The sequence below is a fragment of the Erpetoichthys calabaricus genome, chromosome 5 (assembly GCF_900747795.2).
Source record: "Erpetoichthys calabaricus chromosome 5, fErpCal1.3, whole genome shotgun sequence".
Lineage (NCBI taxonomy): Eukaryota > Metazoa > Chordata > Cladistia > Polypteriformes > Polypteridae > Erpetoichthys > Erpetoichthys calabaricus.
In genome coordinates, this window is record NC_041398.2 from 211535822 (window position 1) to 211560583 (window position 24762).

The following is a 24762-nucleotide window of genomic DNA, read 5'->3' on the forward strand; positions in this document are numbered from 1 at the left end:
GCTAAAGAAACTAAGCTCATTCTCTCTCCAGGTCTTAAATGACCCACTAATTTTTAATTTCTCCCTTCATCTTCTCTAATGCTACTTTTTCGCACCCAATGTCACCTGTTCTCATTTAATTTGACCTGGCTTTGTTCCTTCTTTTCCCCTATAATCCAATGCCTTCCAAGTTTGGGACAAAAACACATTTTTCCTTGATTTACCCCTCTGCTCTACATATTAAACTTACAAATCAAACAATTCAGATATGATTAAACTGAACACTGTAGACTTTCATTTAAGGGTATTTGCATACATTTCAATCACACCATGCAGAAATAACAATACTTTTTATACATGAAGTCCCGCCCATATGTCTGGGATATAGCAATGATCTGTATATTAAAGCAGTCAAATTCTGTTGCATGCTCTGCAATTCAAAGACGTCACCAGATACAGAGTATCTTCTTTGGTGATGCTCTGCCAAGCCTCCAATGCACACACCTTCATCTTCTGCTTGTTTTGGGGGCTTCCTCCCTTAAGTTCTCTCTTCAGCATATGGAAGGCATGCTCAATTGGATTTAAATTGGGTGACTAACTTGGGCATTCACGATTTTTCAATTTTTTTAGCTTTGAAAACTGTTGCATTGCCTTAGCAGTATATTTGCAATCATGATCTTATTGTTGAATGAAGTGCTGTCCAATAAGTTTGGAGGCATATACTGGAACGTGAACAGAGGTTTCTTTACACCTCACACTTAATTGGGAAAATGCTGTCAGCAGTTACATCATCAACGAAGATAAATGTGCCAGTATCTGTGGCAGCCATATATGCCAAGCCGTAACACACCCACCACCATGCTTAACAGATGAGGTGGTATACTTTGGATTTTGGGCAGTTCCTCATGCCATCACTCTGATACAGGTTCATCTTTGTCTCATCTGTCCACAAACCCTTTTTCCAGAATTCTGCAGGATCATTTAAGCACTTTTGTGCAAATCTGTAATCTGGCCGTCCTGTTTTTGCAGCTAACTGGTGTTTTGAATCTTGCAATGTGGCCTCTCTGTTTCTGTTCAGGAAGTCTTCTGTGGATAGTTATCTCTGACACATCCACATCTGCCTTCTGAAGTCTGTTTCTGATCTGTTGGACAGGCATTCAGGGCTTTTTCTATACCATAGTGAGGATTCTTCTTTCATTAGCAGTGGATGTCTTCCTTGGCCTACCCATCCCTTTGCAATTACTGAGCCCATTAGTTCATTCTTTGTTCTTCATGATATTCCAGACAATTTGAGCAATCCTAAGTTTTTACTGAGGTCTCCAATGGTTTTGTTCTAGTTTCATTGGCACAGCTCTTGTCATCATGTGAACAATGGCAGTTACTGACTCCAAAGGGTAAAAGCAAGCAGTGGTGTCTTATGGTTGCACGAATGATGCAATGAAACACACCTAAGGAATCACAAACACCTTTGATGCCAACTGTCCCAAATATTACGGTGTACTAAAATGTGGTGTCAAAAGTGTTGTCATTTTTACATGGTGTGACTGAAATGTATGCAAATACCTTTAAATGCGAATGCAATGTGCACTTAAATCACATCTGAATTGTTTGATTACTAACTTTAAACTCTGGAGCAGAGAGGTAAATCAAGGAAAAAAAACGTGTCTTTGTTCCAAAGATTATAGACGATATTGTATATTCTTCCCATTTCAGGTCTATTCTTTACTTTTCAGTTGAGCATCTAAAGAAGGCTTTACAGCCCACTGTTTTACCTTTCTTTCTTTCAAGCATGAAAATAACCTTCAGCCTTGTATCCTAAAAGCGAGTCTGTTCTCCAGTTATAAAGGTTAATGCACCTTTAAATATATTCTGCACTGCAGCAGATACGTCCCTTGTTTCATGACTAATTTAGCAGACACCGTATAGCTTACTCGAGCACAATGCAATACCAACATTTACACAGGTATGTATGTATGTATGTAAGTAATTTTTTATTTATTTATTTATCTAACAATTGCAGCAGCGGCACCTTGGGTGCTTTACTTTTACCCACAATGTTGGAAGCCAAGATTGGACTGACACACTAGGGGTTTAATGCTCAAATCTGCAACCACTAAAGCATGCAGCCCCTTAAATTTAAAGGGCTAAGTATCAAACATGGACGGGTTAATGAAATCTTAATTTTCTGTAGCGATCATCTAGATTTCTTATGGGAGGATAAAAGATGAAATACCAAAATGGCAAAGTTAATATTAAAATTGGTTTTAAAAAAACTGGTGTAAGTCATACAGCGTGATACTAGTGCTCTTTGCTTTTGATACTGCTACTAAAATAGATTATCAGAACACTTAGATACAGCTGAGAGTACGGCAAAACTTCACTTTTAAATGTGTTAAGTCTTTAAATCTATCAATAATACGGACAAGCTTCTAGGACAGTATATGGCCGTTTTCAATAAAGAGATGACGGAAATCTACTGGATTAGTTTACAAGATATCAGTAATGAGACTAAATAAAGATGACAAGTAAGAATATGACAACCAGTCAGCTCGGTCAGAATTACCTCCATATTCACACACGGGTATCTTAAGGTTTACTACAGCCCCTTACCTACCTCCACCGGCGCAGCTCTGCCCCACAGACGGATTGGTTTTTGGCTGCCTTAGTGGTTCCTGTTGAAAAGGGCTCGTTTTCGGAGTTCTGGGGTCTTGCTCACTCAATCCCGGGCCCACCGGATTGGGCCGCGTTCTTTCCGCCCCGGGAGCGCGATCAAACTTGTCCGTCATTTCGCGTCTAGTCACAGGAGGCCTGCTGTTGCGCTTCACGGGCCTGCATTCGGACGTATTGCCAAGCTCCTCCAGATGGACACTCGACGTGCATAAATATCGCTATTTCAGTCCCGGAGCCTTGTTGTTATTATTATGGTCTGTATCCCGGAAAAAATAATTCAAATAACCTCTAACCTTCTACGACTCGACTTCCTCCAACTGACGACGATATTCTGTGAGGAGAGGCACCTGATGATCGCGGAGAAACCATTTGTGAGGTCACTGCGGCCTCTGGAGGAGCTCCATTGCACTGAGAAGGTTTATGTCTATAGATATTCTCGCCTCCCACATGTTCACCAGATACTTTATGGCTGATTTACTGTCAGCATGAGTAAAGAGTTGGAGCTTATTTTTCAAGGCACTTCATTTAGTATGTCTCAATCAAGTGCCAGAAAGTCTCCAAAAATCAAACAAAGTGCTGGTTGGGTACATCTAGACCAGTAAGGTAACACAGTTCAGCAAAATTACAATTAAAAAAATGTTTTAATTGTAAATAGTTATTTTTATTTGCATTCATGAGCACAATAAATAAATGTAATTAGAATGCTGCAATCATGTCACATTTTATTGCAAAATTAGAAAGAAATCAAATTAAAATTTAATAAATGATACCGTTTATTCATGTATACAATATTGTTCTAAATCAATATAACATGAAAATATTTAGTCAATGTAATATTCTTTTTTAAACATATATAGTACCAGTCAAAAAGTCTGCACATATCCAGGACGTTTCATGTTTTTGATAAGATATTGATACCTTTTTTAAGATGCCATCAAATTGATTTAAAAATACAGCCAAAATATGACTAGTGTTTCTGATGACTAATACTGCTCGAAATGACTGATTTTAAAAAAATATTATTTATTATTCATATATGACTGCAAAACCCCATTTTCAGTAGCCATTCGTTCTGTGTCCTTATGGTAAATTCCCTTAGTGTGTCCCTTTTTTAAGATGCCATTAAATTGATTTTAAAATACAGCCAAAATACGTCTAGTATTTCTGATGGATAATACTGCTTGAAATGTCTGATTTTTTAATTTTATTTTATTTATTATTCACATATGACTGCAAAACCCCATTTTCAGTAGCCATTCCTTCAGTGTCCTTGTGGTAAATTCCCTTAGCGTGTCCTTAGTCATGTATAAATGCTAATTGGTTATTAGAGGAACATTTGCAGTTGCATTAGTACTGCTGAAACCGGTTATTCTGTTTACTTGGGTTGCATGGTAATGGCATTTCTGAAGCTCAGTCCTGGGTTCAAATATGGCCAGAATGAAACAGCCTTCTCAATAAACGTACATACTTTGGTCTTTTCTACAAATCGAGTCCTAACTTTATGCTCAGAGTCCTCTCTAGTTTGAGGTGGCTTTAAATGCCCTCTCAGAGTCTGCTACAGCCACCTCCTAGAGCTACTCTTGGGATCAGGAATGTCCCTGCTTTTTTTAACCACTTTGAACTTCATACTGTGGCTTGTGGTAACTCTTCATCACTGTGGTTTGGTTGTTCTCAAAGGCACAGTCTCTGAATCACTCTCTGTACCCACTGCCTTAATGACTAATTTTATTCTGCCCCTGAACAAATAGGTTGACGAGTGAAGGCCTCTTTCCAGTCTCCCAAGACTTGCTATAGCATGGGCTCCTTAGACCAACTTTTCCAGTTTACATCCACATGCTGCCAACTGTCAGCCAGGAGGTAATGTAATCTATTTCCAGGTGTACCCCACCTCTCTGTCTCTTGTTTGTGACGTTCAGACACCTAACAGGTCACTTGCCCTCTAGCATCATTGGCGAAAATTACATGCTTCTTATTGAGTAGAAACTCTCTGTTCCCAGTAAACCTGCATAACACCCAACAGACATACAGAATTTACTAGTCTCTAGCTGTTAAGTGAAAGACATTGCTACCGGAAAATGTGGTTTTCTCATGAAGGTCTTCTGAAGGACTTTTCAAGCTCTGTGCCAGTTTGGTTGTGCACTTGCCTCTGGCAAACTTCTTGTGAAACAGACAACCAGTCACACCAGCTCAGCACAAGTGCATTTTCAGGTTTTATAAATGTGTCTGATTTACTGTCAATATAAACATTAACTTATACACTTCCAGTTTAGGTCACCAATTAACCTGCTCTACAGGTCATTAGGATGTGGGTGGAGAAAGTAGAAAAGTCTTCATGGACATGGGAAGAACATGCAAACTCTTTATGGACATTTCCTTGCCAGAGCTTCAAAAATGGATGCATTGATAATCTATTGTGGAAGCCAGCCCCGGACACAGACAGACAGACACCGGGATGTCTACAAAAGGCACACGTTTATTCATATTACAGTTCTCACACACACAGTGCCCCTGCACTAATCACTCTCTTTCCAGTCCTTCCAAAGGTCCTTCACCACCTCCACTCCTCTTCACTGAGCTCTGTCCTCTTCCTCCGAACTGCAGCCAATGAATGGAGGGAGGCGGCCCCTTTTAACTCCACCCGGACGTGCTCCAGGTGCCTCCTGATGAGCCTCCTGATGAGCTTCCTGCAGCACTTCCTGGTGTGGCGGAAGTGCCGCATGAGCACCTGGAAGCACTCCGGGTGTCCCTGGTATTCCTTCCACCAGCACCTCCGGGTGTGACAGAAGTGCTGACATCCAGGGCTTCACAGGCGTCCGGGCAGTGACCACTGGCCCCTATAGGGTTGAGCTTCCATGCTCTATTCCCGTGGCCCCCATACAAACCAGGGCAGCTGCCCTTTTGTGGTCCGGAGGAAGCGTACTCCCTCTCCCGGTCCTTCCAGGCGTCCCGGGCTGGGTACCGCCCCCAGCCGCCCACCACACTACAAAACAGAAAGAGAGGCTGGGAGCTGGCATTGATCTAAAATTCAAATGAAGACATGCACCAAAAAATGTGAAAAAATGTTGCACAAATTAGGCTGAAGCACTTGCTTGGTGAAAACTTAGAAACATGCTAGGAACGTTCAAATTAAGATTTCAGGAAAGTGACTGTGCAGATCTATAGTTGGGGCATCTCAGCAAGTCAAATTCCCTAATCTATTTCCATACAAGCCTTATAAAAACATCATTGACGAAATGGTTGTGATTCATGCTAAGCTAATCATAGTTTAGCTGTTTATTGTACTGTATTTTGATTGACTGAAAGAAGCTATCATGGAGTGTTTGTTCATTTAGAAAAAGGTGATAACTAATTTGGTAGATTAAGTAAATACATATAGAAAAAATAGGAAGAAGTTCCCTTAAATGAATCCCCCCTTTTTAGCAAATGACATGTTCACCCATGGCTTTTGTTTGAGCCCACAAATGTACAAATGTTCATCGCCTCCAACTTAACAGGTGTAGTAAGAACCACAGAAAAAAACATGAAGTTACTGGAAACAGCTATGTGAAATGTGGCCTGCACCAAGTAAGTAAATGCCTGGCACATTCTCTTGCAAAGAAAACAGTGATTATTTCACAAAAACAAAGCAAACAAAACCAAAGTTAATGTTTAAAGGTAATGCTCAGAACAACAGTACTTGGACTGTAGTCTTGACATCTGATTGATGACACTGGTCATCAGAGATCTGGAGGCCAACATGGATTCATTTGGACATTCTCATGTTGGCACATGTTCTATATACAAAGTAGGGATGAAGTGGGTCAGCAAATATCATGATTTGTCGTATTAGAAACCATCTGAATGGAAACTAAGAGGATCTGCATAATTCCTTTTTAACTCTTTAGCAACGCACCAGACACTACATGAAACTCTAGATTTCTACAATGTGGAACTTTCTTTGGATATTCTAGTAATATACAGTACAATCACATCATGATTCTAACAAGATGGCCATTCTATAGTTAGCAATAAAAATCTGGAGATCATACATATTTCCACATCCTGAGCATTCTCACAGACAGCACATCAGTGATTCATAGTCCAAATATATAAATCACAAAAGACATCAGTGCTCACTTACAGTAACAAATGATAAACATATCTACTAAGTGTAATAGTCATATAAGTGAATTAATGATTTCTTCCATTCCCCAAAACATGTTGATTATACAAAATACAGTAGATACCAAGATATTATAGATGTTTTTATTCACAGCATTTGCACAAAAATGAGGATGCAGTATGTTCCTGTATAGTAAATGTGAAATGACAGGAGGCTGTAAATGGCAGGAAACATCAAAAATATTTCAAACAAAAACTGCTGACATTTTTTTTCACAACAATAAAAATATTTTTTAAGGTTTCTTCTCGTAAATAAATAAATTAAAATTTAAAATGGAAGGTCTGGTTCTGCAAACAATTTTGTTAAAAAAAAGGATTACAGGCATCCAGAATTGTAACAGGAATGCCAAATGTGCTTGCAATCAGTTATTCAGTTCAGACGTTATGCATACAATAGCTATTGAGTAAGAAATCGTGTCAGAGATCAAATCTTGTTCAGGGATGCTTAAAACTTATAATTCAAATTTCAACCCCAATACAATAGTTTGTACTATACTATGTATGGAGAAAGTAAAAAAAAAATCTCAAAGCCTCGCTTTATAGATCAAGGTATCAAGGTTATGTTGTATTTGAGAGTTTTGGTTACACCGCTTAGCAGGTGGGTTTTTAAATCATGCAAGAGTCACATAAAAAGCAAATTTAAAATGTCAAGGCTGTTGGAGGTACAAAAATGTAGACAAGAATAAGTGTTCATTTTCGGATATGTTGTATGAACCAAAAGTATATAGTTTATGTAGTCCAGAGGAAAGCTGCAAAACAATTATGAAGTGAGTTGAGTGGTGTAACTTAATTTTGTGAGTAACAAAAAATTCAAGAGAGAGACAATGTAAAAACCATAACTTAATCTGTACCTTATTAAATATATCATGACTTCCTCTCTGAGGTGGGCTGGCGCCCTGCCCGGGGATTTGTTCCTACCTTGCGCCCAGTGCTGGCTGGGATTGGCTCCAGCAGACCCTCATGACCCTGTGTTAGGATATTGTAGGTTGGATAATGACTTTCTTATCATTTTCCTTCAGCAAAAATCAGTTCTTTGATTTTTGTATATCAATATCTACTTCGTACTACTTTTCCTTTTATGAAATGGCACCGTTTGAAAAGCGCATCTCTGAAATGTTTGTCGGACATTAGACATTTTTTAACACGGCTTTGAGATTGTAATGAAAATGTTTACACACATGCAGTATGAAACAATAAATGACAATGCCTATACTGTTTAAAAAATAAAAAAGTCAGTCAGTCAGTCATTATCCAACCTGCTGTATCCTAACACAGGGTGATGGGGTCTGCTGGAGCTAATCCCAGCCAGCACAGGGCGCAAGGCAGGAACAAATCCCGGGCAGGGCGCCAGCCCACCGCAGGACACACACACACACACCCACTAGGGACAATTTAGGATCACCAATACACCTAACCTGCATGTCTTTGGACTGTGGGAGGAAACCCATGCAGACATGGGGAGAACATGCAAACTCCATGCAGGGAGGACCCGGGAAGCGAACCCAGGTCTCCTTACTGCGAGGCAGCAGCGCCACCGTGCTGCCCCAATAAAAAAAATAACAGTTGCAATTTTAATTTTATTTATTTAAAAAACAATACATTAAGAAAAGATTGTGTATGTTTTTGGTACTAAAATAGTTACAGTATGCACTGGAAAGTGTTTTAAGCAAAACACTGTCTAAAATGTTGCTGTCTGTACCATTTAAATGAAACACAGCTTGATGATTATGTTGATCCAAACTATATTTTAATTTTCAATCTTTTTTATGCTATCACATAATTCTTGTAAAAAACTTCAAATTGAAGGTGCTATCATATTAACACATCGTTCCAATCCTTTATTGAACCTTATTTATTATATTTTTTACTTCCATGTAAATGGAAGTTTGGTGATGGGTTCAAAAACTCTGTATTGTGTTAATTTAAGATTCTGATTGGACAATGTTCAAAATGTTAAGGTACATTGATTTTAGTATGGTGTCTTTGTGTGTGGAAAATCAAAAATTGATTTTCATGTCTGAAAATTTTTAGCAGAAAATTCTGTGTTTTATTCATTGTGTATCTATCTATCTAGAGTTCCTGGATGACTACATCTAAGCAAAGACACAAAAATTTAAAATGAGCGGTTTCTGAGATATCCACCCCGAATGCTAAAACCTATCTCTCACAAGGCAATCTATGCCCACTCCCACACTCACTCATACCTGGACAATTCAGGTTCACCAATATTGTATATCTTTGCTATGTGGGAGTGAAATAAGAGTACCTGAAAAAAAACATATACATGATAAGGGAATATACAAACAGAGACAAGTCCAGGATTCAAACTCTGCCTCTTGGAGTTGTGAGGCTGTAACTCTAACCACTGTTTCACCCTACATAGCAAACTAAAGTATTAATTTAGAAACAAATATGCTGTGCATGACCCTTGACCTCTTCCACTGACATACCGTTCACTTTTGCCTGGCTGTGCTAACCACTCAGCTGTCATCTCAGGTTAATTTGACCCATTTGCTTTTTAAGGAAGAGTCTTTAAACACAGTCTTTCAAAGTATTATTGAGCTTTGTTTTGTTTTTTTTATTATTTATATTTATGACTTTTGTTTTTGGCAAATTTAATCTCACCTTTTGATTTTAGTTTGTGCACAATCAATATGGTTCCAGTTACATTTTTTTCTTTTGCTTTTCTTCTGACAATGTCTTAACCTGCTTCCTAGTTCCCTTTTTTGCCAGAAAAACATACTGGTCTTTTTCTAGCCAACAATTTTTATATATCCTCCTTTTGTTTAATTTACATAAGGAGTATGCTGGGATGCATGCATATTTATGTGCTTTCCACCTTTGAAATTAAACTTGGTCATATCAAAAAACTGATAGTGAAACAAAACTGAAGAATAGCATATTATACACTTGGGTGAGATAATTGCTTCTAGAGCCTCTTTAATATGTTGATTCACATTCATGCGTTGGGGGTAAATTATTGGTAGATACAGTTAGGTCCATAAATATAGAGTTGCGGTATTGTACTTTATTGGTGCTGCTTTGTACTGTGACTGTGCTGTGGGAAACACTTCAGAGAAAGAATCCCCTGAAATAAAATCCTCTTATTCATTTAATACTTGTGGCCAAGTCTTTGTGTCAGGTGTTTGGGGACCCAGAGCGCCACCTGCTGTCCACATAAGATTGTCACTTGGCTGCTCATGACCAGCAGAGAGATGATAAACGAGTGATAAATGAGTGTTAGATTCAATAGGCTCTAGCTGCACACCTTGAGAGCTCTGCTCCGTGGAGAAACCAATCAAACTGCACACATCTACTGTATGGGATAATGTTAAAGCTGGAACAAAAATGTAAATTTGACAGAGATTTAAAGCATGTTTTTAAATGAGGAAGTAAATGAAGACAACAAAAAAATGATGAGTAACAAACAACAGTTTCACTGTACTCTTTACAATGATAATATATATCTGAGAAACTTTCTTTTTTGCAAGTGTCACAGATGGCCGGGGTTCTTGTTCGGCCGTGATGCCTCTTCATTGTATGCACTGGGGGAGCAAGCCTGGTCAGGACAGTACCTCTCCCAGAATGCTAGATGGCAGTCCCCCTGGGTTGCATTGGGGCCATGGGCGTGGGAATTTGGAACTCAAGCCTGTTGGGGTCTGTTTTGTCTCGGTAGAGTAATATATATTGCTGTACTTTCCCCTATTGTATTATTAATATGTAGCCTTAGAATGCCTAATCTCACAGACTTACCACTGTTTATAAGGTATTATTGTATATAACTTATCCCCACCTTCCCTTCTATATCTATAACCTCAGGCAATTAGATGTAGTAAAAAGACAAGGAGAAGTTAAGTTACTATTTAAACAATGTATTATTGATAATATTCATAAATAATAACAAAATGCAAAGTATATTTGAATATTGGCAACCATACAACCTGATTAAATGGTGATATGTAGTTCAGGCGTCACACAGACTTCTAGTTACTTAAATGTCTCTAGTTAAGGCATCATTGGTGTTCAGCTTTCAGCCACATGTCTGTTCAAAATGGCTGCTGAGCTGTGCCCTTCATTGTGTTGTCTTCATCATCAGGTTAGCAAGAGAGATGCTTCTTTCAGATGTTGGTTAGTTAGAGAGTGTGAGGTTAAACAAGTAAATATATAGATTTTCTGTCCAACCCCTACAGCCAATAGGGCGTCGTAGTACTTAAAGGCCTCTGAGACAAGCCAATTCCAAACAGCCATACCTCAGACCAGTGGGGGAATACAACATCTTAAAACCTGCCACCCCCAAGACCATATGTCTTTAAGTCTTTCTTGCGGTGGTAGAAATGAATTAAGCAAAGAAACACTAACCAAACCGGTTTAAGGCACATCTTCCCCCAAATCCTGTCGTAAAAATGTAAGAGGCTCAGTCGTAAAATGGGGAGCAAATACAAATGCCTCTCACCAAAGTAACACTAAATTACATTGCTTTGCCTAAAAATCAAATAAAGACATACAAAATATTCATCAAATTATATGTAAAATCTCACATCACAACAGGGTCCGTGGCCACCACCAGGGGGTGCTGCAGTGGTTCCTGAGCCCATGTGGGCAATTCTTCCGCCGCACCCAGAAATACAGCTGGAAATGGGTCATCAAACACCTGGAGCACTTCAGGGTGGGCTATAAAAGGAGAAAGCAGCCACCTCTCTGGGGGGAGGGAGACAAAGCTTGCCAGAGTGGAGGAGATAAAAAGAAAAGTATTGTGTTTGTGCCATGTTTGTGGGACTGTGTTGTGCCTGTGGGAACGGGGAAGGTGTTAGCCACAGGCAGAAGAAAAGAAAAATAAAGCATTTATTTGTTTTATAAGTGTTCCTCCCGTGTCTGTCTGTGTCGGGTTAGGCGCTGGTATAGCGCTATTTTCACATAAGAAAGAATATTCAAGAGATTTTCGCCCTGGGAAAAATAAAATATGTGATGGTTTCTAGTCCATAGGCTACAAATTTTACAAATTTGTTACCCCACCCTTTGCCTGTTGAATTCTGCCCTGGTAGAGGAATTGCTTTTTGACTAATGTGATCAATTGTTCCATTAAACAATAAAAAATATTTTGAGTCTCATTTTGGCATGGTAGCTGTTATTTTTGAATTTTTAGGAAAAACTTTATACTGTTATCTCTTGGCATCCAGTCCATTGGCTCTGCTTTGGTGGTGATGTTAGGCATATCAGTAAACTCCAAATTAAAGGGAAAGTCATATCACACCTTGCTGTTGACCATTCAGTTCAGGTTGTCTTTCCTGATCATCCTTGGTGACATCAATTTGGTTATTACCTGAGGCATTATATAACTCTACTTACAGTAAGAGACTATCATTTTTGTGAAGTGGCACAGGAGATCTATGATAACTTATTCCTAGGAGGCCATCAGGAGGACAAGAATGAATACACAATGTCCTGTAGGATAATGATGATGTCTCTTCACAGTGACTTGAAAAAAATGCGTAATTCAAGCTTTACTCTGAGAATTTCATCCGGACCTCTGCTTATTAATTCTCAAACCCAATTAATCCAATTCAGGGTTGTGGGGGGTGGAGCCTATCCTGACAGGCCAGCAGTTCACTGTGGGGCCCACTCTCACAGACACCCACACTCACTTTAGTCCAATTTGCCTCTTTTTAAAAGCATCTCATACACTTGCCTACCTTTGATGCTGTAGAATTAAAATCAGAGTACCCAGGTGAAACCCCAATCAGACATAAAGAAAAGATGCAAGCTCTATACAGATAACAACCAGGTGCAACATGAAAACCTGGGATGCCTTTATCTGTGAAGCAGTAGCAACACTAAAAACTGTGCTTCCATGCCACCCTTCAGTACATTATGCCAAACAGCTTTTAACAACCATGGAGATAAAGGCTTACTTAAATTTTCCAGCTCATAGGGCCATTTATGAGAGGTGTACAGCTGTATCCATAGATGAGAACGCATATATCATAGTGCTGTTTCAAAGAGGATTGGAATAAATGGGTTTCAGAATTTAATGTTATGTTATACATTATACTGTCATGCTGACATAAGATAGGAAGGCCTTATAACATGATCTTCATATCTATTGTGGGCTTTTAACCCGAAAAAACAACTCAAAAGTCAAGAAAAAGTTTTGGGGACCGTCCCCGTATATTGCCCTAAGACAATATAAGAAATAAAGAGATCATAGTCTTTGAATTTACAAGAACATTTGGCAGTTTTACTTTGAGAAAATGGTGGATTTATACAAAAAGGATTATGGGAACAGGAAATGGTTGGCAGGAAGTGACGTTAAGAACAGGGACCGGAAGTAACGTCATTGAGGTGAGACGGAAGTGATGTGATCTGTAAGCGCCGGAAGTGATGTCATTGAGGATGGCCGGACGTGATGTTGTTGCTGCCATTTTTATGTCCGGAAGTGAAGGTAATTACTTTTCTTCTGGTTTTCTGTGGAAAGAAGAGATCCAGGTAAGTACCACATGACCAACTCATATCTCGTGATAGTTCACTCACCTTTAGGCTCTTTGAATGCCTCCTAATCGCATGTGTGTGACACTATTTTCATTCCTTTATTTAAAAGCCAGCACCAAGGATTTTTGTTGGTGTAAGGAGGTTAAAGATGTTAATGGGTTGTTTAAAGCCAGATAGAAAATGAGGACAGAAGCAGCTCATGTAATAACCAGTGCAAAGTTAAGTTTTGATGAGAATCAAAAGATGTGCAGGAAAAGAACAAAACCTGACTTCCCTCAAATGAATTAAGTGTTATGATATGTGATTAATAAAGAAACATACCAAATGTGAAAGTTTATGGGTTCTTGTGTGAAGGATAAACCAGCGTCCCAGCCGGCTTGAGACCCTCTCCCTTACCTGGTCAGGAGGCCTTGATAATGGAAGGTCGGGGAGGGAATGACAATATCTCCTTTCAGTGCCAGGACCCAGATATGGAAGGATGTTACAGTGACTACAGCAGGGCTGGTATCTTAACAGTTGCTGAGCGACACCTGGGATGAACTTGAGAACCGGGAAGGGCATCATAGTGGCAGCAGCCTGTCTGGCAAGCCCTATTATGGTGGCCTGCAGGGGAGCGTGGGAGTTGTGGTCCCTTGGACTTGCCCTGCAGGTTATGTGGGGTTAGCCATTGGGAGATGTTGGATAGTGATGATACAAGAACCGCTGTGGTCCTGCCTGACCCAAAACTGCTTTCAGGAGGCAACTGATTAAGACCCAGAAGAAGACAATACTCGCCTTGAGTAGTAAAAGAGGGATTGCAAAAGAAAGGAAGGAAACAGAGATGGAAAGAAGGATTGGATTGTGGTGATTAGATAAACAAGCCCTATGGAGAGGTACTTTGTTTTATACCAATACCTTCACTTGAACTCAGACTGTCTGTGTGTAGTTGTGTCTGGGGTTTTGGGGCTCAGTGACGCCACCTACAGAGGACAGAGCATTACACACATTGGGAAAAGACCTGAAGAATCCATTCTTTTCTCACTGACAGTATATACAGTATATGGATTGCTCCTGAGATGGAAATTAAAATAATTTGTATGTCTTATGTCAGAATGAGTAACTAACAATTTATAAAATCAACTCTGAAATAATATATTTTAATGTGATGAATAAGCTTGTCCTTAGACATTATATTTGTAACATCATTTTTACTTCTGTTTTACCTCATGGCTAGCATCCATCCAGTAACAAATCTAAAAACATAAGAAATTTGACAAATGACAGGAGACCTTTCAGTCCATCAAGCTTGATTGTTAAGCTAATAACTAAGCTTTCCCAATATCTCACCCAGATACTTCTTAATGGTTGTTAAGGTGTCTGCTTCAATTACATATCTCAGTAATTTTTTCCAGATTCCCATAACTCTTTACATAAAGATGTGCTTTCTGGCTTAAGTCCTAAATGCACTTTCGCCATAATTTCCACTGGTGTCCTCGAGTATGTGATTCACACTTAAGATGACAGAATTCTACAGGATCTTTTTTGATCAATGCCTTTGAGAATTTTAAACACCTAGATTAGGTCCGCATGCAGTCTCCTCTGCTTGGGACAAAACAGGTTTAATTATCTGAGCTTGTCAGAGTATAACTTCTCCTTATATCCCATGATGCAACTGGTTGCTCTCCTGCTGTGTCTTTTTTGTAGTGTGGTGATCAGAATTGTGATACTCCAGATGCAGTCTGACTAGTGAATTATAGAGTATATACTAACATTCCTCAATTTATATTTAACAGTTTTAATGATATAACCTAACATTTTATTTGCCTTTTTAATAGCTACTGCCCATTGCTTAGATGATGAAAATGACGTGTCAACAGAAACCCCCATATCCTTTACAGAGGTTGTCTCCTGTAGGACGATATTTCCCATCTTGTATTTATAATTGATGTTTTTTTTGCCCACGTGTAGCACTTTGCGCTTTTCTACATTAAACTGTATTTTCTGAGTGTTCTCCCAGTTCTGAAGCTTGTCCAAGTCTTTTTGGATTTTTCCAACAGTATCTGCTATTCCTCCAATTTAATCCAGTTCAGGACTGTGTAGGGCCAGAACCTATCCCAGCATACTCATGCACACACCAAAATCAAGACAATATTGATTCTTCAACTAACTTAATACACACATCTTTCAGACACTGAAGAAAAACAGGAAAGTTATACAAACTCAACACTGTGTCCAGGCTAGGATTTGAACCAAGAACTCTACAGTATAGACGTGTGAGGATGCAGTAGAGCTAACCACTGTACAGTCATGCTGCCCCCATGCCTGGCAGATATATTTTCAAATGGGTTGAATTGTGTTTTTCTTGCATTGACAAATGTTAGGTACAAACAGATTTTAAAAGAGAAAAAGTCTTAAAAGATAAACACTAACCCTTGAAGTTCCAAGACTTAAAGCTGACCTTGTCTATATGTTTTTGACCTTTACTGATGCCATTACTTGAATTTTACTGCTACAACACTGTAAATCAGCAGCAATCATGCGTGCTTTTCAAGAAAAGTAATGATGTCTGGATCATGTTTCAAAGTTAGTTGCTCAGACTTTTCATTTAAAGCTGCTCTAAACCAGATCTTTCAGACAACCTTTTATGCATGCCATTGAACATTGTCATTTTCCATTCCGGTTTAATCACTAGAACCTGAAAGATCACATTTTTGTTTAGAGAGAAAAGCTGCAATCAAAACTTATTATCTGTATATTAAAAAACTACAGCTTTTAAATTTTTTTGTAAAGTCATGTGAAAAAGTAAGTACACCCCATGGAAATTGTTGACTTTCTCAATATATTTGAAAAGGCAAACGATAGATCTTCATGAGCAGAGTGGTGACGCTGCGCTGGTATCTGGAAGGTTGAGAGTTCAAATCCTGTAAGTGCAAGAAGGGATCGTACTGTGTTGAGCCCTTGCGCGAGGCCCTTAACCTGAAAATTGCTCCAGGGTTGCTGCATATTGGCTGAACCTGTGTTCTGACATCAAAATGTCATGCAAAGGACAATTTCTCCTCAGGGATTAATAAAGTTTATCAAATCAAAAAATAAAACAGAGCTTACAGATAAAGGTGACATACAATTGGGAGAATGTGCTGATTGCAGCCCGTTGCCACACCTACCACACGGCTAACCACCTGGATTGAGATCCAAGTGCAGCCATGAAACAGGTGACACCTCAGCACCACACCGGACAGCACTTGAATATAAACACAAGGAAAATTTGCAGTTTCAATCATTTATTCAACAAAACTAGCAATAGATGTAATGTTGTACTGGGCAAAAAGTAAGTCCACTCTTGGCCTCAGAAGCTGGTATTGTCCCCTTCAGCTGAAATTATTTCTTGTAGATGTTTTGCATAACTGCAAAGGTTTCTTGACATTGACTTAGTAGAAGTTCGTGATGCAATCCCAGCAATTACCAACACAGACGGAGACAAAATCATTGACCATAAAAATATAATGCATATATTTAGAGAATACTATAAGTCCTTATATTCTACTCAGTTTAAAGAAGACAAGACAGAACCTAATGTGTTTCTGGATGCATTACAGATACCACAACAAGATACCCTCAGTATCTTGAAATTGGATAAACCTCTGGAACTTTCAGAATTATTAGATACTATAAACTCACTTCAGAGTGGGAAAGCAGCAGGCCCTGATGGCTACCCTGCCGAATTTTATAAAATATAGCAATTAAGCTAGCTCCCCTTTTATTAGCAACATTTACATAAGCTAGAGACAATAAAATTCTACCTCAAACTTTTCGCCAAGCATTAATTACCATCTTTCCTAAGCAAAATAAGGACTTATTACAATGTGCAATATACAGATCAATCTTACTTCTGAATAATGATATTACGATACTCTCCAAAGGCCTAGCTAGAAGGATTAAGAAAGTGCTTCCTTCAGTAATATCACAAGACCAAACTGGATTTATTAAAGGCAGACACTTAGCTTCCAATCTTCGATGCCTGTTTAATGTAATATATTCACTCACAAAGTCTAACAACCTGGAGATTTTATTACTGTTGGATGCAGCAAAAGCATTTCATATGGTTGAATGGAACTACCTCTTTACTACATTGGACAAATTTGGGTTTGACCCGAACATATGTGCATGGATCAAACTACTGTAAACCAGTCCAGAAGCTTCAGTTTGTATTAACAACATTAATTCAGACTACTTCAAACTGGAACGTGGTACTAGACAAGGATCCCCTTGTCACCACTGCTTTTTGCAATCGCCATTCAGCCACTGGCAGTTCACTTCCGAAATGCTTATGAGATAAAGGGGATTATCAGAGAAGGACTTAAACAGAAAACTTCACTATATGCAGATGATATGGTACTATACATATATATATATTGTCACACATGCGTGTTTAGGAGACAACTAAAGGGCTTGAATGAATGTAATTCCACGCCGGACCAGGGGGTGGTGAAGTGTACTAATTCTCTCTCTCAATCCCTTGTAGACCATTCTTGGGAAATCCTGCCTGTTTCTGGGGCAGCCAGCGATGTCACTTCCGGTTCCGGACCTGATGACATCACTTCCCTTACTGGCCTATAAAACCGCCATTTTGCCTTCAGTATATCAGTTCTGTTTTGGACTCAGTTATGTGAACATGTCTGTTCGTAATAAGCATTTTTGCAGCCAGGAAATATTATATATATATATATATATATATATATATATATATATATATATATATATATATACTAGTAATGGCGCACTGCATGATAACGTGCAGTGAATACACTTGACTTGAGCATTCATAGTTTTCATACTCTTTCTCTGTACTTTTAGCATACGTTTGCTCAGAGGTTGATGCGCTTGCTGCTTCCTGAGCAGCTCTTGTTTTCTCCACCCTAGCAGCCCGCTTCTTCTCTTCTTTCGTTGGCATCTTTTCACATTAAAACTGATTCAGTGTTTGTGTTGCAATTACTTAGTACGTTTTCTTTAGTTTTTCACTTAAGGTGACACTTAAGTCTTCAATCTGCCTCAAGAATGATTTAAGATATGAAGAGGTAGGGAAAGTGACGGTGAAGATGGTAGGGATGAGAACGGCACCCATACGCATGCGCCTCACGGCTGCCCTATTGGCCGCTGCTCAGAGCTGAATCAACAATAAAGTAAAATAAAAATAAAAAGAGTAATAACTTTGGAGGTCAATCATCACCCTGAAAGCGGACAGTAGACATCACGTAGTATATATATACCAAATTTCAGGTCACTACGTCAAACGGTTTTCGAGCAACAGGTGATTTAATATCCTGGATAGACAAACGAACAGCCACGGTAGCGTATTATATATAAAGATACATATATATACTATATATATATATATATATACTATATACTATATATGGTACAGAGCCACAAAATACTGTGCCAGCACTAACAAAATGTCAAAAGATTTCTGGTCTCAAAATTAATTTGAATAAAAGCGTTCTCTTTCCGGTGAACTATCAAGCACACAATATTAGATTGGACACCTTTCCTTTTATCACTGCAGATCAGTTTAAATACCTAGTAATAAACATCACAAGTAAACATAAAGCTCTTTATCAACAAAATTTTGCTGTCTGCAAGGAAAAACTTAAGCAAGACTTGCATAGATGGTCAACCCTTCATCTCACTTTAGCTGGAACAATTCACACTGTCAGGATGAATATTCTTCCTAAGCTTCTTTATCTATTTCATATCATTCCAATATACATCAATAAATCTTTTTTTTAAGAAGTTAGATTCAATCATAACCTCATTTACTTGGAATTCACAACACCCACTCATCAAAGGGCGACCCTACAAAGACCTAAGGCAGACGGTGGCATGGCTCTACTTAACTTTCAGTTTTATTACTGGGCGACAAATATACAAGATATAACAACCTGGAAATTGACACAAATAGATGAACATACACAGACTTGGTCCACAATAGAAATAAAATCCTGCAGCACTTCTTTATATTCCTTGCTTCGTACCCCAGTAAATACAAGTTATTGCCAATATACTAACAACCCAATTGTGCTTCATTCACTCAGAATATAGAACCAATGTAGGAAATACTTAAAGATAGAGAAGCTTTTATCTGTGGCACCTCTGCACGATAACCACCATATTCCACCATCTCAAACATACACAGTTTTTAATGTTTGGAAAACATTCAGGATTAAATCACTTAGAGATTTGTACATAAACAACATTTTTGCATCCTATAAACAATTACACTCCTAATGTACTTTCCAGCAACACATTTCTTTCACTACCTCCAAATTAGAAACTTTGCTAAACAAAACCTGCCCAATAAAATCCCTCCCTTTCAAAGATCCCAGAGTACAGTGGGAAAAGGATCTCTCACTCAAAATTTCAGAAAAGGAGTGGAAGGCAGCGATGCACAGAACTCACTCTAGCTCCATATGAGCAAAGCATACAATTATTCAACTTAAAATCATCTGTCAAGCACATCTGTCTCATTTAAAATTGTCCAAAATGTTTCCAGGGTAAGATCCAACCTGCAAACGTTGTAATCAAGTTCCAGCCTCATTGGGTCATATATTTTGAGCGTACACCAAATTAACATCATTCTGGACCAGAATCTTTAAGTGCCTATCAGACAGCCTTGGTGTCACAATCCCTCCTGACTTATTAACAGCTGTGTTTGGTGTACTCCCAGATGGGCTTAAACTGGAGAAGGACACACAAACTGTAATTGCCTTTACTTCACTATTGGCATGTAGACTTATCTTGCTCAACCGGAAGAATCCTAACCCACCTCTTTTAAGTCAGTGGGTAACTGATGTTATATATTATTTGAAATTGGAAAAAATCAAATTCTCACTTAGAGGATCTGTGCAAAACTTTTTTAAAACCTGGCAGGATCTAAACAATAACATTTTAGAATAAGCATTTAAATTGAGGAAGTGGATTCTCTTCCCTTATTTATTTTAATTATTTTTATTTATTTATTTATTTTTTTACTTATTTTCCTACAAATAAAGTTTTACTCTTTTGGCCTAGTTCTCTTTCTTACAGGTGGGGGTTGATTTGATGTGAACTTAGTTTTGTAAAATTTGACTTGCTTGTATGGAATGTTACTTGCTTTTTAAAAATTTAGCATACAAAAAGCATTTTTGACCACTCCTTCCTTCAGTCACAAGACATTTATGCGATATCTTTTTATATACTGCCTGTTTCAACTCCCCCTCAAAATGGGATTCAAATTAGGGCTCTAACTAGGCCACTCCATTTCTTCTTTTTGAGCCACTGCTTGATGTATTCGCTAGTGTGCCTCAAGTCATTATCCGTTGAAAGGTCTTTTATATGTTCAACTTTCAGACAGATTGCCTCACATTCTCCTTAAGCACACTTTGACAAGATGCAGAATTATTAGTAGACTCGATAACTGCAAGCTGCTCTGGCAGCAAAACAACCTCAAACCATAACATTCCCTCCAGCATGCTTCACATATGGTATGAGGTTATTCTCCTAAAATGCTGTCTTCAGTTTACACCAAACAAGTCTACTGTTACTGTGGCCAAACAACTCTATCTTTGATTCATCTGTCCAGTGTACATTGTCCCAGAAGGCCTGATCTTTTCCTATAAGCTCAATGGAGAACTGTAGTCTTGCTCTAATATTCTTTATGGACAGCAAAGGCCTTTTCCTGGCACACCTTGCATCCAGATCAAAACTGTGGAATCTCCTTCTGATTGTACATGCATGTACTTTTGACATAAACTGTTGCAAGAGTTACCTGAATTTTTGGGGATCTTGAAGACTTTTTTTAGTGTTAAATGGTCAGTTTTTGGACTGCATATGCCGGGCCAGTCCTGGACAAATCAGCAGTCATTTGAAATCTATGCTACTTGTAGATGAATTTCCTTAGAGTGGAATAATCAATTTCAAATAATTTGGTGATCTTTTTAAATCCCTTGCCAGACTCGCAAGCACCCACAACTTTCTTTCTGAGGGCCTTCGTGCACTCCTTTTATCTTGGCATGATGACACAACACATGACACAAGCAAAGAGAACACTCGATATTTGCTGCTTAAATAACACAGGGTCCACCTGCATACTCCCTATGGAGGTTCCAATCATTGGTACCTAATCTGGAACACCGGATTCTGAGTTTACAGTATATATATGAATTAGTGATAACTATATTTTTTCCACATAATAAATCTGCATTTTTGTTAATTTAGATTATGAGAATGAATGCACCATGTCAACTTTCCTTTATCTGTAGGCACTGTTTGCATGAAGATCTAATGTTTTCCTGTTCCAATATGTTGAAAAAAGATGTACAGTACTTACTTTTTTCACGACTGTAGTTTTGAGTTCTCCGAATAAAAATAATTTACCATATGAAGCAAACATGAATAACAGATTTTTAAACGTTGCACCCGAGGAAAGGTGAATGCGTTACTGAAACATTTAGTGGGTGGCCCAAAAATGCGTATTGTGATTTGTCACGGTTGATGTTCATCTGCTGCTGCTGCATTTTGTGCAATATGAGACACAGTACTTAAAAGCAAATGCACCTAAAAACGTATCGCGAAATGCAAAGTGGCTAAATGAATTGTTGTTGCCTACACAATAATCATGATCAGTGAATGACATGACTTGCTGGCCTACTGATTAATTTGTTACTACCGACCTGCACCACGTACTCCGAAATGATTGTACAAGAATAGATTAAAGGGGGTAACTTGAGGCCGCCCGCCGACCACGTGACTTGAGAACTTGTTCCTGGATCGAAGTTCACGAGACTAAACTGACGCACCGGTTCTCTCTCTCTCTCTCTCTCCTACCCGGCTTCCTAAAGGTCAGTGTGCACGAAGAGGTTGTCCTTACTAGTCAGATTTTAAAAATAAAGACATGCGAAACAAATGCATGTATAGCAAATCGCGAGTTGCAGTTATCGTTAATAAGAATTAATACGTGTCTAAATTGTGTCGCTTTACCGCTGAGTTCTTTTGTTTTTTGCTTTCGTAGTGAGTCACATTGAAAAGGTTAAAGCTGTATGTTTTTGCAGATTAAGAAAATTTAGATCTTACATAGAAAATAGTTTAGTTTTATATAAAAGTTTTATGAATAAGAAAGCATTCGGAAAATAAAAAGTTGCAATAAATAATCTACAAATACTATAGTAGTAGTTTGTTGCACAGAATCCGAACAAGAAAGGTGTTAAAGACGAAGGCTTGTGGATGTGTGATCGTTATAAATTCCGTTACTTGTTTCACCCATTTTCATGCGTCCTTTACATTCAGGCAAGACAGATCTACAGAAAATAACATGCATTTAGTGTGCATTTTGAGATATTAAAAAATTTATGTTCAATAAAAAAAAATGCGATTTCGGATTATAATGAATGAATGAAGGAAGCGCCGGGCGTCTATTTTGAGTGACGTTCTCATGAGCCAATTCAACGACTTGCTGTGTGGTTGTAGCTGCGGTTTCATTTTTTTACAGCCAATCGCAGGCAGAAGAGGGCTGGATTAACTTTTCGGGATATTAACATGGCAGAGAATGAATAGGCTGCTGACGTGTGGGGTTGAAAGCCACCTTGAATGTTTTCAAGTGTGCTTTAGTTGTAGGTGGTTACTATGGCAATGGCTGTCCGAAACCATGAGAGACTGATGCTGCCCGTAGGAGTAAATAACACTTTAAACAGCACGGATTTGTGGCGTGGGCCACAAGCAGCAATTGAAATTTTGTTCGACATTTCCTGTGTGTGTTCGTTGCTGGATATAGAAGAGCTGCAATGAAGAAAAACTTAGTGAAAATGTGTGTCTCCTTTTTGTATTTCTGCTGGCAATATTTGTGAAGTCATCATGAATAAAATGATATTACTCATTGTGGCACTTTAGTTTTTTTTTTTGCTGACATTTGCCTTGTTGCCAGTGTTAAGAAAGGGCATAAACCTGCTACAGGAGCATTATTAGTACATTGATGTGTGTGGAAAAGCTCATGTTTAAGGATTATGAATTTAAGCTGGAAATAACATAACAGTAAAGAAGTAAAATGCACAAAACAAGAGGGGATGTCCATTTCTGGGATGCGGGAATCATAATCTTATTTTAAGGGTCAATTTGTGTCAGCACTGATTATCATAATATGTTTGAACTCTTTTGAGGTGGATTTTGTACTAGTTATTTTTGTCATTTTAGATGTGGACAAACCTAGATGTGAAAAGTTGATTTGATGGCTCTTCTCACATTTTATTCATTACACATTTTTGAATATACTGTATATGCTGTTAAGTTATTGATAAATACAAGGCACTGTTTTCCTTCCGAGAGTCTTAATATCCAGCTTTATGTAATGTCTTTTTTGTTTTTAAAAAAAATTTAAATGTTGGTTCGAAAAACATCAGAAACTTTTGTTCTTTAGGAGTTTTGGTTGTAATAAAAAAATAATTGTATTCCAGTAGTTCTTCAGTGTTTAAGTGTTAATTCATTGATTGGTGGTAGGTTCTGTCTTTCCTGTGGACTCCAACCTCCATGAGTAGCTCTTGCTGTGGGATGGTTTTGTGTTGCTGGACACACAAGCAATTTTGGTAAAACTGATTAGACTTGTATAAATAAAGCTTTTATCTGCTTTCCACTTTTCTTAGATCTTTTTAGACCTGGGTAGGCTGCTTAATTCTGTTTAAACTCTACACCAATTTGACATCTTCTGACTTAGTAAAGTGCCCTATACTTGATATCATTTAGTAACAATTACTAGTAGTAGTACTACTAGTACAAGTATCATTCCTTAAGAAGCTGGACATTTAACGTGTGAGGTATTATCAATTTTGTCTTAGTGGCTATTTCCTTAGCATATGTGTAAATAGTATATTGTAGCTTTTACAACACACATGCTAGAGCATCAGGATATATATACATTTATTTATATATATATATATATATATATATATATATATATATATACACATACTAGGGGGCTTCGCTCGCCAATCCCCCTGCTTGTGCTACACGAAAGCCACTTTGCATCTCTGCCGCTCGTGTATGTGGATTTCATTTTCACCAAACAACAAATCTTTTAATTCTCGCAGATAGGCCTCTTCATTGGGAAGAAACTTTACTTTTCCCTGATGGCAACACTAATTAGACGATCTACAAGTCTCCAACTTAAAGTTTAAAGCCGAACAATAACAACATAATTCTGTCATATCACCTATGTCCATATATTTGGTCTCTTTACACTGTTCCATTATTCCACAGAGTAATAATTTCCATTTGTTAGTGCTAATGCTATCTTTACTCTCAGTTTTTTGAGACTTTTGAATTTTAGTACTTAATCTCTAACCTTCTCTGCATATATGTTTCATGATGTGTTAGATGTATTCATTGCATTATATGTTTTAATTCTTTTTGGCTTTGAAATTAACATGCAAATACTTTTTAAATTTACACTTTTACTGTAACACT

The 24762-nt window shown here is 38.2% G+C and overlaps 2 protein-coding genes and 1 long non-coding RNA gene across 4 annotated transcripts in view; 1 reads left to right on the top strand and 2 right to left on the bottom strand.

Annotated features, from left to right (window-relative positions):
• paip1 (poly(A) binding protein interacting protein 1) overlaps nt 1-2936 on the bottom strand; it is a 44796-nt gene extending 41860 nt beyond the window's left edge. The window contains exon 1 of the mRNA XM_028802487.2: nt 2594-2936. Coding sequence (XP_028658320.1) covers nt 2594-2765 — 172 coding nt within the window. The 5' untranslated portion in view covers nt 2766-2936. The remainder of the gene's footprint in view (nt 1-2593) is intronic.
• A 1531-nt stretch (nt 2937-4467) lies between these two features.
• The window catches only part of nnt (nicotinamide nucleotide transhydrogenase), a 117117-nt gene continuing 96822 nt past the window's right edge, over nt 4468-24762 (top strand). Inside the window, exon 1 of one of the 2 annotated variants that reach the window (XM_028802485.2) lies at nt 4468-4506. In XM_028802485.2, coding sequence (XP_028658318.1) covers nt 4483-4506 — 24 coding nt within the window. In that variant the 5' untranslated portion in view covers nt 4468-4482. Of the gene's footprint in view, nt 4507-22071; nt 22152-24762 lie in introns of those variants that run through there. The other variant, XM_028802486.2, reaches the window with a different exon arrangement.
• On the bottom strand, nt 13024-22061 carry LOC114652228 (uncharacterized). The gene is made up of 2 exons (XR_007935132.1): nt 21984-22061; nt 13024-13272 (listed from the first exon to the last, which is right to left on the bottom strand). It is a non-coding gene; the product is annotated as an uncharacterized LOC114652228 (long non-coding RNA).